Source organism: Miniopterus natalensis, chromosome 7 (assembly GCF_054644295.1).
Source record: "Miniopterus natalensis isolate mMinNat1 chromosome 7, mMinNat1.hap1, whole genome shotgun sequence".
Lineage (NCBI taxonomy): Eukaryota > Metazoa > Chordata > Mammalia > Chiroptera > Miniopteridae > Miniopterus > Miniopterus natalensis.
This window is the reverse complement of record NC_142087.1, coordinates 77,948,007-77,966,638: the sequence shown is the minus strand read 5'-3', so window position 1 is coordinate 77,966,638 and position 18,632 is coordinate 77,948,007. Positions and strand designations below refer to the sequence as shown.

Here is an 18,632-nt window from a genome sequence, read left to right as displayed (position 1 = left end):
GACCAGCGCTGGCTCCCAAAGGCGGTGCACTGCCGTCAGGTCCGCGTGAACCCTGAAGTCTGAGGGCGTCGGGTTAAAGGTCTTAAGCAGGTAAGTGGAAGGCTCATACCTGTGTGTCAGAAAGACTGCTCTGCAGGGCAGCTGCTCGCAATCTGGGGGAGATCCCCCCCCCGCTCCTCCCCAGGGGAGAGTATTTAGCAGTGTCTACACACAAGCTTGGTTGTGACAACTGGGGTGCTCCTGGAACCCACGGGCACCACGTAACTACAGAGTGGCCTTCACATGGAGCCCATGGCAGCGCCGCCCCCTGGAGCTCAGCCCTGAGCGGCTGGCCCGGCCCCACGGCGGCCTGAACCCGGGGAACATGCAACAGGACCCGCGGGCGGAGGTGAGGTCGGGAGGGGCCCGCAGACAACCGGGCAGCCAGCGGAGGGCGACTTCAGCTCAGGCTGCAACAGGAGTGAAAAGAGCTTTCAGAGTTAATCACTGCGCAGCTTCTGGTTGCTAGTTTTCCGATGATCAAAAACACAGTCTCATGACGCCATCAAAGGGAAAAAAACTATTCAACACTCACGGAAGTTTCTGATGAATCGTTCCACGTGCCACCCATTAGGAATCCCCAGGTAAAGACGGCCGGGTTATTTGGCTGTTTAAAGCCGCACTCCAGCCGTCTCACCCATCCTGGGTGGCTGTGTTCACTGACACAGATGCTGAAAGCCAGCGACTAGCACCGTGGCCACCCTTTAGAAGTTCCATTTGCTACTGATACGGTTTTGCTTTAACAACTCGGAAAACAATTACACATTACACAATTGAATTTTCCAAAGGGATGATTTTGTAACTAGATAGAGAGACTGTTGAAATCTCTTCTGGTGTTTCACCAGAAGATTACGACAATCAGATTTTAAAAAGTACATTCCTTTCAGGAACCAGTATATTCCTGTGAGAATTATGCAATTAACAGGCACTGGGTGGGAATTTTAAGTATGTATCTGGTGTGCGGCAAAGTTCAAACTCCATTTAGGGAAATGAGGGTTTGATTTCCAGTTTTTCTCCTTCTTTTGCTGACAGTCATGTACAGATGATGATTTATTTATATTTACAGAGTGAAAAGGAGGCCGCTACCTAGGAGGCAATTTGCCGCCTTGCCTTTTGTAGGCTGTATCCTAATTATTTTTCTCCTTATGGGACTGAATGAATTAAGTGAGCAATTCACTTTGTATATGCAAATTGTAAAGCTCTGCAGAAGCTGCAAATTGCTTTATTCTTAAAAAAAAAAATTAAAGCCATTATCCTGAAAATGAAGAGGCACAAGCTCCTTCCACTTTTGTAGGTTGCCTTTGAAAATAAAAGTCCTCTGAAAACGATCCATTTTGGGGTCCATAATGTTTTCTCAAGTACGAATGAAATAATGATTTACACTATTCTTATTGTTTTCGTTGCAACACTCAACAAAATATATTATTCTATATTATTATTATGTGTTGAAATTTCAGAGTGCTCTAAAATACCCCACTAAACATTTCTGTTAGAAATTCCAGAAGATTCCTTCATTGTGTTCCAAACCTTTACACGTTTCCATTTCGTCTTTTCTAAGAAAAGGAACAATGGTTTCAGTGCACAGCCCCAGGAAGCAGAGGCGGGCAGCTAAGAAGACAAGCGCTCAGCTCCGACCACACGTTGTCACCACAAAACACCTCTCCCCAGGTCTCCCCTCAGGACCCTGCACACAGCAGTTGAAGCAAACATTTTATGAAACAGTTCTTAGGAAAGAGCCAGTCTAGACAGGGACAACCCAGCCCCCAGAGAGATGGGTCCATTCTTTCCCCAAATAGCTACGTGCCGCTGGTCACTTAAAATAAACCGGACCAGTGCCCGTCTGAGTCATCGATCCGAACTGTCTCCCTGAAGAGTGGATCTTTATTTGTACGTGTGAAATAACTTAAATAACCCGTTCATTGTGTCTTCCTTAAAAATAAAAAGCCACACACACCAGAAAAAGCACTTAAAGGGAGAAGCCCGCATCTGAAACATATACAGAGACGGGAATCTGGGGGGAGGGCACTTTCTGAAGCTCTCAGTGGGGGTGGGATTTTGTATCACCTCTCTGGACACAGCTTGGCACTAGTTACAAAAAGCTGAAAGCTGTGGGGTATTACCTGGAAATCTCGCTGCTACGGCTTTTTCTTCCGAATGATTAACATGCGCACGTAAAGACAGAGACACAAATTTGTCACCGTAATAAAATTTACATTAGCAAAAAATTGGAAACCCTTTTGTCCATCAATTTGGGTATTTTTGAACAGATTACTGTGTATAAATATGAAAGAGTATAACTCTAGAACTGTTAATGAACTGTCATTAATAAGCCACTAATTATTGACTGAGAGGGAAAGGGGATTGGTATAATTAATGTGACCATTTAATTTATCTCATGAACTCTAATATTCTGACTGTGAAAGGATCTGCCGCTAAAAGTTACATGAGAACTGCAGACTCACTACAAGTGTCCTGGGGAAATCTGTAATTATGGTCTCCTTCCACAAGAATTTACAGATTGTAATGAATTACTCCATTCTTGCTCTAAAATAGGATGTATATATGAGTGAGACAATGTTTCTATTTGTATAGACAGAGAAAACAGTCTGAAAAGTGTTCATCTATCCAACAGTGTTTTGGGGTTTTTTCCTGAGGACCAGGACTAGATACACTCCATACGCTTCAGAATTGTTTCAATTGGCTAAAAAGAGCATGCACGATGTTTATAATTTAAAGAATAAAAAGAGTGAAGAGAAAAAAAAAGAGAGGGGGGGAAACCTGCAAAATATTTTAAAGTGAGGTGTGCATGCTTCCATTCTCTGTTGACACAACTCCTTGACCGGTAACTCCTTGGCCGACAGTATTCTGTGATTTCTCTCCTACCTGAAAACCACTGAGTAATTTCTAACTGGAGGAAACCTACCCTTTTTCTTCTGACATCACTGACACAGAGCTTCTGTGTGGACTTGGATGGATTATGGTCAAGAGCTTCCACATAAGCACAAACGTAAAATAACGTAGAACAAGTCCTGGAGATAGGTGCTCCTGAGAAATTCGTGTAAGAAACAAGTGTAAATGGGGGAGGAGTTGTTTGCAATCAATGAACTTTGTAGGTAAAGTTTGTTTTTGTCTTGTTCTTATTTTGCTACATAGATGTGTGTTTAGGTCAAACAAACTTATAGACCAGGGACAGGGTAAACAGATTAAATTTTTGTAAACCTTTAAAAAAATTGAGGCTCTTCCCAAAATGCAAGGAAATCTAATCATTTCAAATAATTAGTCAAATAATTGAGGGATTGGAAACAAACAATTTAAACTAGATGACTGCTTTGTAAGATTACAGGCCAGAAATGACTTACACAGGTTAAGTACTTAACCCAAAAAAACTTTAAAGTCTATCCAAACTAAATAAAATAATTAGGTATAAACATAAAGCATTATAGGATATGGAGGCTGTATGTTACAAGTGCTGATGGAAAAAATCAAAGACAACTCAGATAAATGGAGTGGCATACCATGTTCATGAACTGAAAAACTCAGCATAGAAAAAAATGTCAGTTCTCCCACAATTTTATCTATAGGTTTAATGCAATTCTCTTCAAAATCCTAACATGGGTTTTCTGTAGATATAGACAAACTTATTTTAGAATTTTATGGAAAGGCAAGGCATTAGCATAGCTAAAACAACCTTTAAAAAGAGAATAAAATGGAAGAAATCATTCTACCCAATATTAAGGTTTATAACTACAGTCACCAAGGGAGTATGATATTAGTATAGAGGTAGGTATATAGTTCAATGGAAAAGAATAGAGAATCTAGGAACAGGCTCAAGCTAATATGTCCAAATGATTTTTGACAAAGGTACAAAAGCAATTCAATGGGGAAAGAATAACTATTTTTCAACAAATGGTATTGGAATAATTAGACATCCACAGGTAAAAAGAATGAGGCTCAATCCACATTTCACACCTTATACAAAAATTAAACTCAAAATGAATCATGGACTTAAATGTAAAACTTAAAACTACAAAACATATAAACTTTTTTAATAATAAAACTGGGAGAAAATATTCAGGATCCAAGGCGAGGCAAAGAGTGCTTAGAGTGGATGCCAAAAGCATGATCCATAGTAGTAAAAATTCAAATACTGGACCACATTCAAATGAAAACTTTTGTTCCGCAAAAGACCGTGTTAAAAGAATGAAAAGATAAGCTGTGGAATGGGAGAAAATATTTGCAGCCACCTATCTGACAAAAGACTAGTATCTAAAGTTTATTTTAAAATAACTGCCAAACTCAATAGTAAAAAAAAAAAAAAAAAGTTAAAAATGGATAAAAGGCATATTTCATAGAAAAAGATATAAAGATGGCAAATACGTACATGAAAATATGTTCAATACCATAAGCCATTAGGGAATGCAAATTAAAATCACAATGAGATATCACTATCCACATGACTACAATTTTAAACAGTGACAGCACCGAATGCTGGTGGGGGGGTGTGGAGAGACGGGACCCCCCAAGCACTGCTGGTGGGAAGGTAAAATGCTCAGCTGCTCTGTAACGGTTGGGCAGTTTCTTATAAAAGTAAGCATGGAACTACCATGTGACCCATCAGTTGTACTCTTGGGATTTTATCCCAGAGAAATAAAAATTGTATTCATACAATAATAACATGTACATGAATGTTCACAGCAGCTTTATTCGTAATAATAAAAAACCAAAGTTACTGAGAGACACTGACAGAAGAGGCCATGCTACGTTCCAAGGTTTTGAAAAGAGGTATTGTAGCCACGGCCACACCAGAAGAGGAGGCGCTTTAGAGGAGGGAGAAACAACATGGAACAGGGTGAGTCGCCGGAAGAAGTCACCGCACACACACGAGAGGAGCTGGCAGAAATTCCAGAGAAGTGATTTTCGGGGTGTTGGCTCCCTGTGAGGAACCTGGAGCCCTACTCCTGCGGAAACCAAGAACAACGTCTGTCGTCGAGCTTGGGAGACCTGAGAGCGACCTGGTCACTGAGGAAGGACAGACTGACGGAACAAAGAGCCGGAGGGGGTAGGCACAGTGACAAAGTAATAAGGGCCATTATCCCTTGCAGTTAGAGGGGCTTCCGCCTTTCAACGACAGTCACATTTACCCCTCTGATGTGCAAGCTGACCCTGTGATTTCAGTGATGTAGGAAAGATCGTTGTGATTTGCTCACTGTTGAAACAACAATGGGCCAAGCGGACATTTGATACACAAGGTGACACACAAAAGCAGCACATACAAAAACTGTGTTGCTTAGAATGAAATTTGCTTAACCCATGGAATATGTGGTTATTTTTAAAAAAGATAGCTCCACACGCAATCAGTTTTGGAAATGCTGCCTTAACATGCGTGACTCGGGTCTCCTATCTGCAGGACTCCCCAGAGCCCTGTCAGCTACCCTGGATCCAGAATCTCAAGAGTGGGAAAGGAAAGCAGCAGTTCCCAAACTCTGACCACAGAACCTGGTCCTCCCAGAACCCTCCGCCGCCCTCTCTAGCGCACATTTTGGAAGCGCTTATATTAAAGAAGTTGTTGGATTTGTCCTTCGGGTCCACGGTGAACTGAATCCCCGCGGTGATGGTGGAGAAGCGACGAGGTGACTTGCCTTGGAGGTCACATTTACACAGAAGCTAAGCCACCCGCAGGACACATCCAGCAGCAAGGCCAGGACTGGAAAGCAGGCTCCCCAAACCCGGGCCCAGCCTGCCTCCCCCCAGCGCCATTTGCCTCGGTCTCAAAAGAAATCAACCATCTTCCTTCCACTCAGGTTCCTTCCAAATGTTCCTCGGCACAAAGAAAGTAGAACGGTGCACAGAAACGCTCGGCCCTTCTGGCGAGAGTGAGCCACTTTGATTTCCCGAATGAAAACAGCGGACTTGTGTTTAACGAGAAGGAACTATTTGTAAAGTCACTGGAGTCGTCACGTGGTCGCAATCACAGTTCACCAAATTCACAGCCACGCTGACGGCTGTGAGCGCTGGAGGGGCGCTTCGTGGCCGAGGGAAGGCGACGGGCAATGGGTCGTCCTGTGCCCGCCCGATTCATGTCTTTATTGTCCCATCTTCCTCGAGAGCACCTTTGCTGCGCTGGCAGTGAGGAAAGCACCAGCTTTTAAAATTCTACAGTCAATTTCTTGTCTGAAAATTTCTAAAAAGAATCAGCTATGCAAAACTGGCATTTTTTTCTTAATAATATCTTTTAAAATGACACGAAGGAAGCACTGTGTCCTCAGACATGCTACCGGTTTCCTACAGGACAGATATGCCTGTAAGTCACACCGTCTCTGTACTGATCCAACTGCACAATGCACAGGCCCTCGCTTCTTTCGGAAATTGCTTTATTTACAGTCGAATAAACTCTGAAATCTGGTCATGGTGTGCTACATACAACCCCGGTATTTTATGATCAAGATGCATAAATTACACAGCTTTTAGATAAAAAATGCATATCTCAGAGTCACTCCAGCTCTCCCTATGCCCCCAAGAGATTAATACTGAATGTATCCGCTCTAACGGAAGAGGGAAGAATCGGCTGCAGGAACTCATCAAGGGCTTGCAGGCTTGATGTAGATAATTCTTCCGTTCTCGTGCTTTCAACTTTGGTTAATGGTTATTAGAGATGAAAGAGAATTGGCTTCCCAAGCTCCTCAAAGATTTACATATTCAGGTCCAAAGCCAGCAGGGAGGAGCCTGAAATAGGGCACGTTTGTCCTTGACCTCCCCTGGCTTGTTTCACACTCAAGGGGGAGCTTTCCACCCACGCGGGCCTTGCCTCAGAGTCTGTACTCAGAAAACGCCCCCCTCGGGGCCTTCTCGGCCCCACCATCACTCACCCCGTTTCCTGCAAATCGAAAGTCCTTCTCCTGGCCTCAGATGCCTCGAGCGCAGATTTTTTTCTGGTAAGCGAAATGAAAGTCTGACACAAACACATCCATGTGTGTTCCGTGTTTTCTGTTTATAATGCTCATCGCTCGCCAACCAATACTGTCGGAAGGGTCTGCTAGGTGTTAGGCGCTGAAAAGGGAGAGAGAACCACGCCTAACCCGACCCCCCCAAAAAATCTCTGCCCTTGTGAACCTTATTGGATGGTGATCGTGTGGCGAAGACACTAGGAAACAACCGAGTAAATGTGTATGTAGTGATACGTGCTAGAGAGAAAAGTAAAGGAGGGTGTCAGAGGACCCCATTTTAAATAGTGGGGTCGAGATATGGCTTCACTCTAAGGAAAATGTAAGCAACGACCTGAGCAAAGTCAGGCAATGAGCCGCGTGGGTATTTGTGGGGACAGTATTCCAAGGAAAGGGATAAATGAGCTCAAAGGCAGGAAGGTGCTTGGCTACCCCAGGGAAAGCGACGGGCTCAGGGTCTCTGAGGCCCAGTGGAGTGGGGCTGGGGAAACTGAGCCGATGAGTTAAACGGGCCACAGGGAGTCAAACCGTGTGACTGTGAGTCCACTGGAAGGACTCGGCTGAGGGCTTGGAGCTGGACTATCATGACTTGATGGATACGTGTTTCCAACAGACTCTAGAAGGCTGAGGCAGGCACCCAGGGGCTTGGACCACTGCAGTAGCAGCAGAGGTTGTGAGAAGTGTTCAGAGTCTGTGCATATTGACGCAGGGCCCACACTGTGAGCTGATGGGCTGGCTCTGGGGCGTGTCCATGAAGTCCTCCTTGCTTACCCTCTTTCTTCTCTTAGGTATGTGTAGGTCTGTAGGCAAAGCACAGCCCGTTTCTTTATTTTTCTACATTTTGAAAAGCAGCTGTAAGGGACTGTGAAGAATCAGATGTTTCCGGATGTATGTGGGACTCAACCAAAACAAGGAAGGACCGACTGACATCAGGGCCACACACAAGGACCACACAAACTACCACAGGAGCTTATTTTATAACCAAGGCGTCAACACGGGCCCTTAATAAGATGCTGTAAAGTGGCCCCTTTGGGAGAATTTGCACCAAAGGAAAGATCGTTCACTCTCCCTCACCTGGCCAAGTTTCTCTGCTGATGGATCTACGGGCTTCACATAACATTTTTAATGGCAAGTAGCCCCCTGGTAAATTCTCACCAAATGAGGGTAAGAACTGTCAAAATGGAAAACCAGAGCAATTAAAATGTTCTATATAAAAATAAGCAAGGTTCCTCCATCGTCAAAAGGGTAGTATTTTCCCAATATGGGAACAACCAGAGCCTTGGGGAAAAAGAAGCGTTACCCATGTGCTTTTACCAGTTTCAGGAAAAGAGAAAATACACAGGCTGCCCGGTAACAAGGGCCACGGAAAACACCGCCGTGTGGAGGGAAAGACGGGCCTAATTTGTGAATTCGGTCAGCAAGTACACCCCGAATCTGCCTCAACTCCCTACTCCTGGATGATGCATTTTAATACACAATTGCTACGGTTAGTGAGGAAGTCTCACTACCGCCACTAAGAAAACTGGACAAATAATTAAATTTAGTCATCAAACTTAAAGAAATAAACTAATGGGGGGGCTTCCCTCCCACCAATCGCCCGTTTCCAGCCCTTCCCGGCTCCTCCCCTGCTTCCAAGCTGGAATGTGCGGGAGGGTCTCTGCTGCATCAGGCACTGTGCTCGACTCCAGCAGACCCGATCCTTACCCTCCAGGGGCTCTGATGCTAGAAGCAGGGTCCCCCATGCAAGCTGAACGTTTACAAAGCAGCACCGTAAGTTCTTACACTAGAGATGGGAAAGCAACAAGCAGTAGGAAACCACTAACGTGACTTCACATTAGGCAATTATTTTAAACAGTTAGGAAGTATAGCTTACTTAGAGATGTTTTGTGCTTGGAAAACTAATTATTTCTACCTTGGTCAAATAATCTAGACAAGTTTTCAGTCTCAACGAACTCGAGTTACCCACTTGTGAATAGGTTACTGGACAGCTACAGCCACCGAGTCTTACCTTATGATAACACCTAAAATACGCAGCGCGCTCGTCGGAAAATTTCTCCAGCCTCTTTGGGCCCTTGCTGGAGGCTTTCTTGAATACTAACCAGCATCGCTGATAAATCTGGAAGAAAATACAGAGACTGCGCTCAGCATCGCTACTGACTCAGATAATATGTAACGACATTTGCATTTAAATGTTTTCCTTTTGATGTTTCACCGGTGAACTATTCAGAAACCATAAATGTGATGTTGCATTGGGAAAATAAAATTTAAAAAACCAAAACTGCTTCCACAATGGCTGTGTTATGTCATTCTGACCATTACTGGAATCAAAAGAAAATAAGTATTTGAAGGCACGTTTCTTCATGTTTTGATAACAGTATCAGTAGGAATATTTGACAAGAAGTCCCAGAGATAAAAATATCAAATAATTTCAAATAATATACGCATCATGGCACATGCTCTAATTTCAAATGCAATTAAATATGGGAATTGCGGGGCCGATTCAGTCTAAAGACGTTACTGGTGGTCCGAGAAGGAGACAGCCTCTGTGTGTCATTTCTAAACATCCAGAGGTATCAGTAAAGTGATACAGTAATTAAAATCAATTCTTTTGGCTTTCCTCTTGCACAGCCATTGATCTACCAAGGGCATAACATGGTGACAAAAACGGGAAAGTGATTCGATGGAGAAAGAGTAGCCTCTTAAACAAATGATGTTGGAATAATTGAACATCCATAGGGGAAAACAGACACTTTAAACCTAAAATACCCATCTTACACAAAAATTAACTCAAAATAGACTTAAATGTGAAACAAAACTATAAAACTTGTAGGGGAAAAGGCGGAAAATGCTTGAGACTACGGTGTGGACCAAGAGTTCTCAGACTTCATGCCAAAAGCACAGTCCATACAAGAAAAACGTGCCCAATTGCACCTCATCAACACTTAAAGCTTCTGCTTTGTGAAAAACCTGCCAAGAAGATGAAAAGACAAGTACAGACCAGGAGAACACATCTGCAAACCACAGATCTGACAAAGGATTCGCATCCAGAACAGAGAAAGCTCTCAAATCTCAACGGTAAAGTAACAATCCCATCACGAAGTGGACCAGAAAGACATGAACAGACCTTTCACCAAAGAGGGACACAGATGACTGAGGAGCCAACGGGGAAAAGTTAGTTAAAACCACAATTATATATCATTACATACCAATCAGACTGGCTAAAATAAATTAATAATAATAATAATAATGCCACCATCAAATGCTCACAGGGGTGCAGAGAAACCGGGTCCCTCGTTGGTGGACATGCTGGTGGACATGTACACGGGTACAGCTGCTCTCAAACACAGTTTGGCCGTTTCTTTAAAAAACTAAATAAGCAACATGCGACCAGCAGCTCTTAGGAATGAACCCCAGAGAAACGCAAACTCCCCACAAAATAAATCTGAACAAGAATGTCCATAGCAGCTTTATTTGTATTTGCACAAAACTGGAGCCAACCCACAGACCCTTCAGTGGGTAAGCGGTTTACACCATATCGTGCAATAGCAGCAGCTATAAAAACAGACGAACTATTAACACTGCCACAATTCGAATGAGTCTTCTGAGAATTATGCTGGGGGGGGGAAATGAACCCCAAAGAAGGTTACATACTGTATAACTGCATTTATAGAATTCTTGAAATGACAAAACTACAGGAAACAGATTAGAGGTTGTCAGGAGTTAGGGACTGGCGGGGAGAAGGCTGTGTCTATACAAGGAGACGTGAGGAATCCTTGGGGGGATGGAACGGTCCTGTATCTTGACAGTACTGATTTTGAAGATGTCACCACCATAATATTTCTTACCACTGGACGTGAATCTACAATTATCTCAAAATAAAACACTCAAAAAAATTTAAGTGGAAAAATGTAGAGATATTTAACCAAGATCTTAAAATTAGAGCCTAAGCTAATGACAGTCCTTCAGACTCTTTACCAGTCCTACTTGTCCTGCTGTCAGGCCACCGTCTAATTAGCCACTAGACTAAGAAACTCTAAGAAGGCGAGTTACAGAACCATTGCTAAGAGCTCAAGCATCCTTTTCAGGACGGAGACCCAGCCATGAGAAAGAACACTCTCCGTTCTGTGGTTGGCAAAGACAAGTCTTACCAACATCTCGCTTATGTCTGAACAAGAGATGAGACAACTGGCTCCCTTAAAATTCGACAGCCACCGGAGGACTATAATTACAGTGGGAATGACTGTCACTCTGATTTTTCAAATAAAAGGTGTGGAAAATAGGTTTCTCACTGTCATTCTATTCTTGGCAACCACTTTCTCTTGTACACGCCCCAGAAAATGTGTTAGAAATTGAGCGTGCTTAAGGGATGCAAGAAATGCCACTACTGGAAAAAAAATTGTCACTGAGTTAGACAGTTTAAACTTGCTAATTATGCCTCAGCTTGCAGACCAACCGTGAGTGTTAGCATCTCTAACTTTTTGTTGTTGTGGTTCATTTTCTGTACAATTGAACCAGAATTTGCCTGGCTTGTGTTCAAAGGCTGTTGAAGGCCAGATAAAGATTCCTCAGTTTCAGTGTGACTAATGAGTTCCACCTACTCCATCTGTATTAAGTTTAGGGGATTTTTGTTTCTCTTTTTTGTTGTTGTTTTTCTTTTGTCTTATTAAGTAACAGGAGGAAAAGTGCGATGTCATAATCAAATACCTGCAGACACACTACCGTACAAATTCGCAGGGAGCCTTACTTGTGACTATTGGCTGGGAAGTCAACATGGAGTAGATGAAAACATACTGGTTTATCAGGAGATAAACAAAACCAACATTTGGCTTATGAAAAGGCAGTTCAAAATGTTTGTAACATACAAAGACATGGCACAAAAATCGACAGCGGAGCTCAGAGGGGCGACGCAATCGAGGCATTCCTGTCGGGTCGCACGTCACACACAGAGGCTCTCAGAGCTGGCCCGACATCACTCAAGGTAATTGGTAAGTGTGCAGATTCCCAGAGATGAGCCAAGGTCTACTAAGTCCAAGCCTCTTGGGCTGGAGCCAGACAAATTTGCTCTTGAACTCATTCCCCAAGTGTTCTGTTTGTAATCTGCAAGCCAAGCATAAATATTCATAAAGACTTTCAGACAATGCAGCGCTTCCCACCGGGACTGCCCACAAAGAGCTGCCCGCCTAGCTCCACAGTGAGGGCCTCTGAGACGTGGGTTCTCCAACAAGTGCCACCGCGGCAGGGGGAGGGGCTGTCGCCTTGAGTTTGACAGACACGTTGAAGGTGAAACTTTAATCTGCTCAGTAGATAAACTCCCAGTTTCAACTGCCATGCACTTTCTGTCTTAAGAACATGAGAAAAGCCACATAGTACCGAAGGATTAAAAACTTACCCTAATGTGACATATAAAACTGAAACTCACAGACACAGACAGACAACAGTGTGGGGGTTACCAGAGGGAAGGGGGTGGGGCATTAGTAAAGGGTAAAAGGGACCAAATATATGGTGACGGAAGATGATTTGACTTTGGGTGGTGGGCACACAGTGCAGTATATGGATCATGGATCACAGAAATCTACGCTCGAAATCTGTATGGTCCTATTAGCCAATGTCAGCCCAATAAATTTAATTTTAAAAAACATCCTAAATATCTCAGTGTTGTTTAGAGAAAATGAGACGGGACTCAGGACAGGGACCATGGTAACATGTAGACACTAGCTGGATTAACACTGACATTGTTAAAAGATTAAAAGGGTGAGAATTTGAGAATAGTGCCATTCGCTTAATAGTTTACAACAGTACTTTCTCCTAAAATTCATTCATTCAACCATGTCCTTCATATTTTAAGCAACATGTCTACATACCACCTCTACTATTTTTAACGATTTTCTTTCAACAGACTTTTTTACAACTAAACTTTTTTTAATTTAAGAGAGGAAACTCCTATCCCAGGCACAACAGGAAAGAGGAGTCTCATTGGCCATACAGAGTAGGCAATCCTACAATAAATAAATATACTGCGAGAGAATTGATGACAGAAGAATTTCCACGTTGAGAAATCGCACCTCCTCCTGTGCGTCGGGGTGTCTCAAACTTGGCACTATGGACATTTCAGGCAAGATCATTTTTTACAGAGGGGGGCTCTCCTGTGCACTGCGCTATGCTTAATAGCATCATGGCCTCTACCACCTGAATGCCAGGAACAAGCTCCCCCAACTTCAGCTAACAACCAAAACCGTCTTCAGACACTGCCAAATGTCCCTTGTGGGCAAAGTCAGACCCGCGGCTAAAGACAAATGCATACCAACCTGAGGCTGCACATCTCAAGAAGATGATGCTCTGTGAAGATCCTCAAAGCCCCAGCTTTGGATAAGCCAGTCCGCATGAGCCACTGCGGAGGCTGAAGCAGATCAGCTCATCGCCCAGTAGAACAATCTGGTGGATACCCACCAGGTTTAGCAGCTACATGGAAATGTCCTTTGCTGTGTAGTTTGTTACCTGTGGTGGTAGCTTAATAAAGCTTAATACCTCATTTCCAGCCTTAAATTGTCACCAACCCTTAAATGATTTGACTATTTTTTCAGTAGCTTTCTTTAAAACTTGTTATCTTTAATACATGCTTAGCTGTGGTTTCAAATGCCTGACATTTTTATTAGCTTCTTTTCCTCACAAGGAATATTCTGGTAAGTTCATGGAGATTTCCAGGCCAGGAAGCAGCAGAAACAATGAAGGATCTGCCCAGAGTTCCTGATTTCACGAGCAGTACATTCCAGTCACAAAGTAAACTTCTAGAGGTTCATGGACAGTTATGAGGAAAACAGGAAGCAAGTTTTAATCACAAAATTCCTGCTAAAAGAAAATTATATACTTCCTCTACGCCAGCTCAAGGAAAGAGGAAAGCTGGGTAAGCTGTGCCCATTTAGGTCTTTGATCTATTGGGAAAGTCAGCAAACGTTTCCTGTAAAGAGCCAGAGAGCAAATATTTTAGTCTTTGATGGTGTCAGTCTTTGTTGCAACTACTCCGTTCACGAAAGCAGCTATAGAATACGTGTGTATGAAAGGTGTGGCCATCCGCCAATAAAACTTTATTTAGAACCAGACAGTGGGCCAGATGTGGGCCACAGTTTGCCAACCTGTGTTCTCTGGTCTTATTTCTCAACTGTTTAAACTCGGGTCACTTTTCGATGAACATAAATATCTGTTTGACATGTCTCTCGGGGGGTGAGGGGGAGAAATACGCCCCAGGTGAACACCCCTATATATTCCACATCTCCCCACAAGCCCAAACTGCACTTCAGTACAATGCTATTAAAATGCTGGCCTTGCCTCTGCAGCCCTCCCTCCATCCGGAGTCTGGTCCCCCGCCCACTGCTGGGAGCCGCTGCTCTACCCTGAGTGCCCACACTTTCCCGAGGGCACGTTCACGTGCAGGAACACTAGCATCGCACCTGTGCCCTTGGGACACCATTAGCTTTTTATAGGTGCCTTATTCCCTGAAGGCCACGTGCACGGGGAAGAAGGGGGTTGGGGCTGCTCCCTTTAGCCGGCACCCCCTCTCTGATCAGGAAGTCGGAGCATCCTCCCGACCCTAAAGCGGCACCCTCAGCCTTGGATGCTCCGTTAGCCTCGTTCCCCATGCCCTGGCCTGACCTTCACTGCTCCCTAAGCACACCACCTGCTCTCCTCCAGGGTGGCACCCTCGGCGCCCAGCTGGCGCTGCTGCGCACGGACAGTGCTGAGCCCTCCAGCAGCCCGGGGCAGGCGCTTCACTGCCCTGTTTCTCACTGAGGAACCACGGCCACCGGAGGTTAGTCACCAGGAATGACTCCGGGGCATGAAGCTCGCAGAACTCAGCCAGGACGCCAACCTCCGATCGCAGGGTTTTCCCAGAGAACTGCACCCTACAGATGCACACACACACGCTGAGGCTCGGGCCGTCTGTGAGAGTTTCATTTTCATGCTTAGCATAATCTAAAAAGAGACACTTAGCCGTAACCATATGCTCTTTCATCTGGACGCCTTTACAGCCCAGCTACCCCAGTGTGGCATTTTCGCTTGTGATTTTCAGTTCGCTGGCACCAGGCGCTCACCTGTGCTGGTAGTTGTGGGTGTGTGTGTGTGTGTGTGTGTGGGTGTGTGTGTGTGTGTGTGTGTGTGTGTGTGTTTATTGGAGGATTTCCGAAAGTGGAACCTGAAGACCCTAATCCGGGGCTCCATGGCGTCTTAGCAATCTGCAAGCAGTGTTGGCATTTAAAAGGATTCCACGCTCTCTGTCCTTAAGTGGCCAAGTATTCAGTACCCTTCACTCGAGTCCAGAAACCCGCACATGCTCAGGATTCCGAGCAGCACAGGAAGTTCTCTCCTGCAAATGCCCCGTTTTCCTGGCCTGCCTTGCCTCTCGAACCTTCAGTCTCTTGATCTTACTAGTTACAGCTGCAGTGAACCAAGGCCTGGCTACCCATCTCCTGCTGGCGTGGGCAGTGCACTACCCGGAGCTGATCGTCACTTCCCCAGGGACTCCCAGGCCCACCTGGGCTGCGACGCGCGGCCACAGGCACCAGCCACCCTCCCGGGGTCTCGGGCGCCTCTGTTACTTTGAGACCCAAAGGCCACGGCAAAAGGCACTGCAGGGTGGGGTCCGGAGGGAAAGGGCAGGAGATGTCCACCAGCGAGACACAGAGAGAAAGCTGAGCCCAGGTCACCCTCCCCGCCTGTCTGCCCGTCTGCCCGTCTCCTTCCAGTCTCAGAATCTGACCTGGCTGGTGGCTGAGGCCAAGAGGGTTACAACTCTCTGTTCCTAAGAGTGACTCTGTCCTTATGGGATTTCAGAAGGCGACAGATGGAGAATATAAAAGGAGAAGTCCTTGGGCTTCCTCGAATCACAACTTGTTAGCAGCCACCAACTCCACTTACCAAAATTACGGGCTGGTTCAGAATCTATATTTTATGAAGGAAAAAAATCATTTTAATGAGCAAACAACATGCTTCCAAGCCTGTCATTTACACTATCCCTTCACTTGCAAGGATGGAAATGCTCACTTGAAGAGGGTTTCACAATAGGCAGCAAGGTACATTTTAAATTCCCTGCAGGAAAAAAATACCAGGAAAGGGGGATAATTAATCATAAAATGAAATTTTTATAAAGAGGATTAAAATAGGTAAAAGCCCCCTCAGGCGCTGACTTGGCTGTGTCAGGCTTTCACGACGGTGGAGTAAATTGGGACGACCTTTCTCGAGACAGAATTCTGTCTGCCCTTTGACCTGAGAATATTAATTCTAGGAACCTGCCCCGGAGGAAATAATTAAGGAACTATGCAAACATATGGGAACTGAGTTTTTCAGCATAAAAACTGGAAACACTCTCAATGTTCCAGGAGACAGGTTTAATTAATTCTGGCATACCTGTATACCGGAGATTGCCACCGTTAAAAACGATGTTGTAAAACAGTATTTATACCATAGGAAATGCTACTGGTAAATTATTAAGTATAAAAAATAGGCTGTCCTGGCTTTTTTTTTTTTAAATGTCTTTTTTTATTTCAAAGAGAGGAAGGGAGAGGGAGAGAGTGAGAGAAACATCAATGATGAGAGTCATTGATCAGCTGCCTCCTGCACGCCCCCCACTGGGAATAGAGCCCACGACCCGGGCATGTGCCCTGACTGGGAATCGAACCGCGATCTCCTAGATCTTAGGTCGATGCTCAACTGCTTAGCCACACCGGCCAGGCTGTCCCGGCTTTATAATCTGTTTCTACTCTATTACAGGTGCTCATTCAGTAGATATGGCTCAGTTGCTCATACAATGAGTGAGCTATACTGGATCCTTCAGCACTTGCCCTTATTCTCACACACACACGCGCACACACACACACTCACACACTCACAGGGGAAATCTGCGTTTGGGCTGGAAAACTACGTGTTCTCTAGCACACACTCCTCCAGCGCCATCCGCCTCTGACTTGCAGGAGCTATTCTCAACTCTAGATCAGGGATAACGCTTAAAGATGCAAAACGCTTCTAGCCCATAAAGGTGCAAAGTCTGTCCCTTTCGGTAAAGGTTCCCTTGACTTCCATCCGCCACTGAGGATGAAGCTAGTTCTGCCTCCTTTGGGATGTTTCTCTCACTGGGCAGCATCTAGAAATGTGCGGGCCCCTCAGGTTACCCTCTGACCCGGTGACAGGATTCTTCTCTGTTCTCTCATTTAACCAACGAGTTACGTAGAATCTTTAACGTGTTCAATTTACATCTTTAGGTCATAATTTCGCCTGTTTTTGAAAATTCTCGTTTAGCACATGCACCCATCACCGAATTCTGTGTTTGGCTACCTTCTAGTTAAGCCTGAAGTATCCTTACTTCTTTGTTGGGGACTGCCACCCTAATCTAAGCCACCACCTCCTAATTTTAGGGACTTTCCCTGCTTTCATTCTTGCCACAGTTCAACCCGTGTCCTTCAGGACACGTGGGGAGACATTTAAAGTCTGATCACACCAATCCACTGTTTAAAACATTTCGGGGGCTGCCTTTTGCCTTTAGGGTAAAAAATGAAGCCAGGAGAAGACATTCCAGGACCCGCAGGGACTTGTCCCTCCCTACCATCTGAGTCTTGTTTATACACCTACCGTCTCAGTCCATTTATACACCCTTCACGATAACACAACTACGCATTGTTTAGTAACACTCGCACAAGGAACACGTCACTGCACAAATCCTCAGGGAACCAGCGTCTGTCAGGAACTGTTCTTGCTACTGTGAAGGCTAAAAACAAATATGCTTCCTCCCACCTTCTAAGTTCTTCTAGCTGGACTGACCGTCAAATTAACAAGCACGGATTAACAGGAGAAAATCAAATTTTAATATGTGCGTATGGGAATGCACATAAGCATGAGAATTCCAAAGACAGTCAGGCAACGTTGGGTATATGTGTCATTTTGGACAAAGGAGGGGGAGTGATGAGATTTCAGATGAACTGGGCATCTTACAGGTAGCTGAGGAAAAGCAGGACATATGCGGCAGGCAAATGCTTGCTTCAGTGGCACACAGAGGGGGATCCGGCTACCAGGCCCCTGCCTCTACCATCCTTAGTTCAAATTAGGCTAACGTGAACAGGCTAAGAATCCTTTCCTGGAGCAGGTCTCTCCATCTGAATCCCTTGAGCAAGAAAGGAGGCGTGTCAAAGGTTCTTTCTGAGTCTGCTGTTTCTTAATGACCAGCTTAAAGTCAATATCCCAAAAGGCAGCTTCAGGGTTCTGGTCCACGTCACCACACGCAGGAAATCCTCCCCTTGTCAGTACAAAGTTGACCGGCATGGAGAGAACATCACTAAAAGAGAAAACTATGTGTCCTTTTCTTTCTCTCTCTCCTTCCTCTCTGTTCTCCGGATCCACAAGCAGGAGCAAGAGGAGGCGCGAGGAGCAGAACTGCATAAAGCAGTAATATTTAGTTAGTTAGCTATGATATTTAACTAACCTTATGGAAAAAACAGCTACTCGAGAAATGCCATAAAAATTTAACTACTGGGTGAGCATTTTATTCAAACAGAAAATTTTGGAGCTGGTATTGCTTATTAATTCACTCAACACATATCTATTGGGTGCCTACGTGTTCCAGGCACTGTTTAGGTACTAGGGCTACAGCTGCAGACAAACTGGGGAAAG

At 44.7% G+C, this 18,632-nt stretch overlaps 1 protein-coding gene across 1 annotated transcript in view; it reads right to left on the bottom strand.

Annotated features, from left to right (window-relative positions):
* Positions 1–18,632, bottom strand: part of DOK5 (docking protein 5) — a 125,443-nt gene that overhangs the window by 56,261 nt on the left and 50,550 nt on the right. Inside the window, exon 2 of the mRNA XM_087818640.1 lies at positions 8,989–9,096. Within this exon, the coding sequence (XP_087674766.1) occupies positions 8,989–9,096 (108 nt within the window). The remainder of the gene's footprint in view (positions 1–8,988; positions 9,097–18,632) is intronic.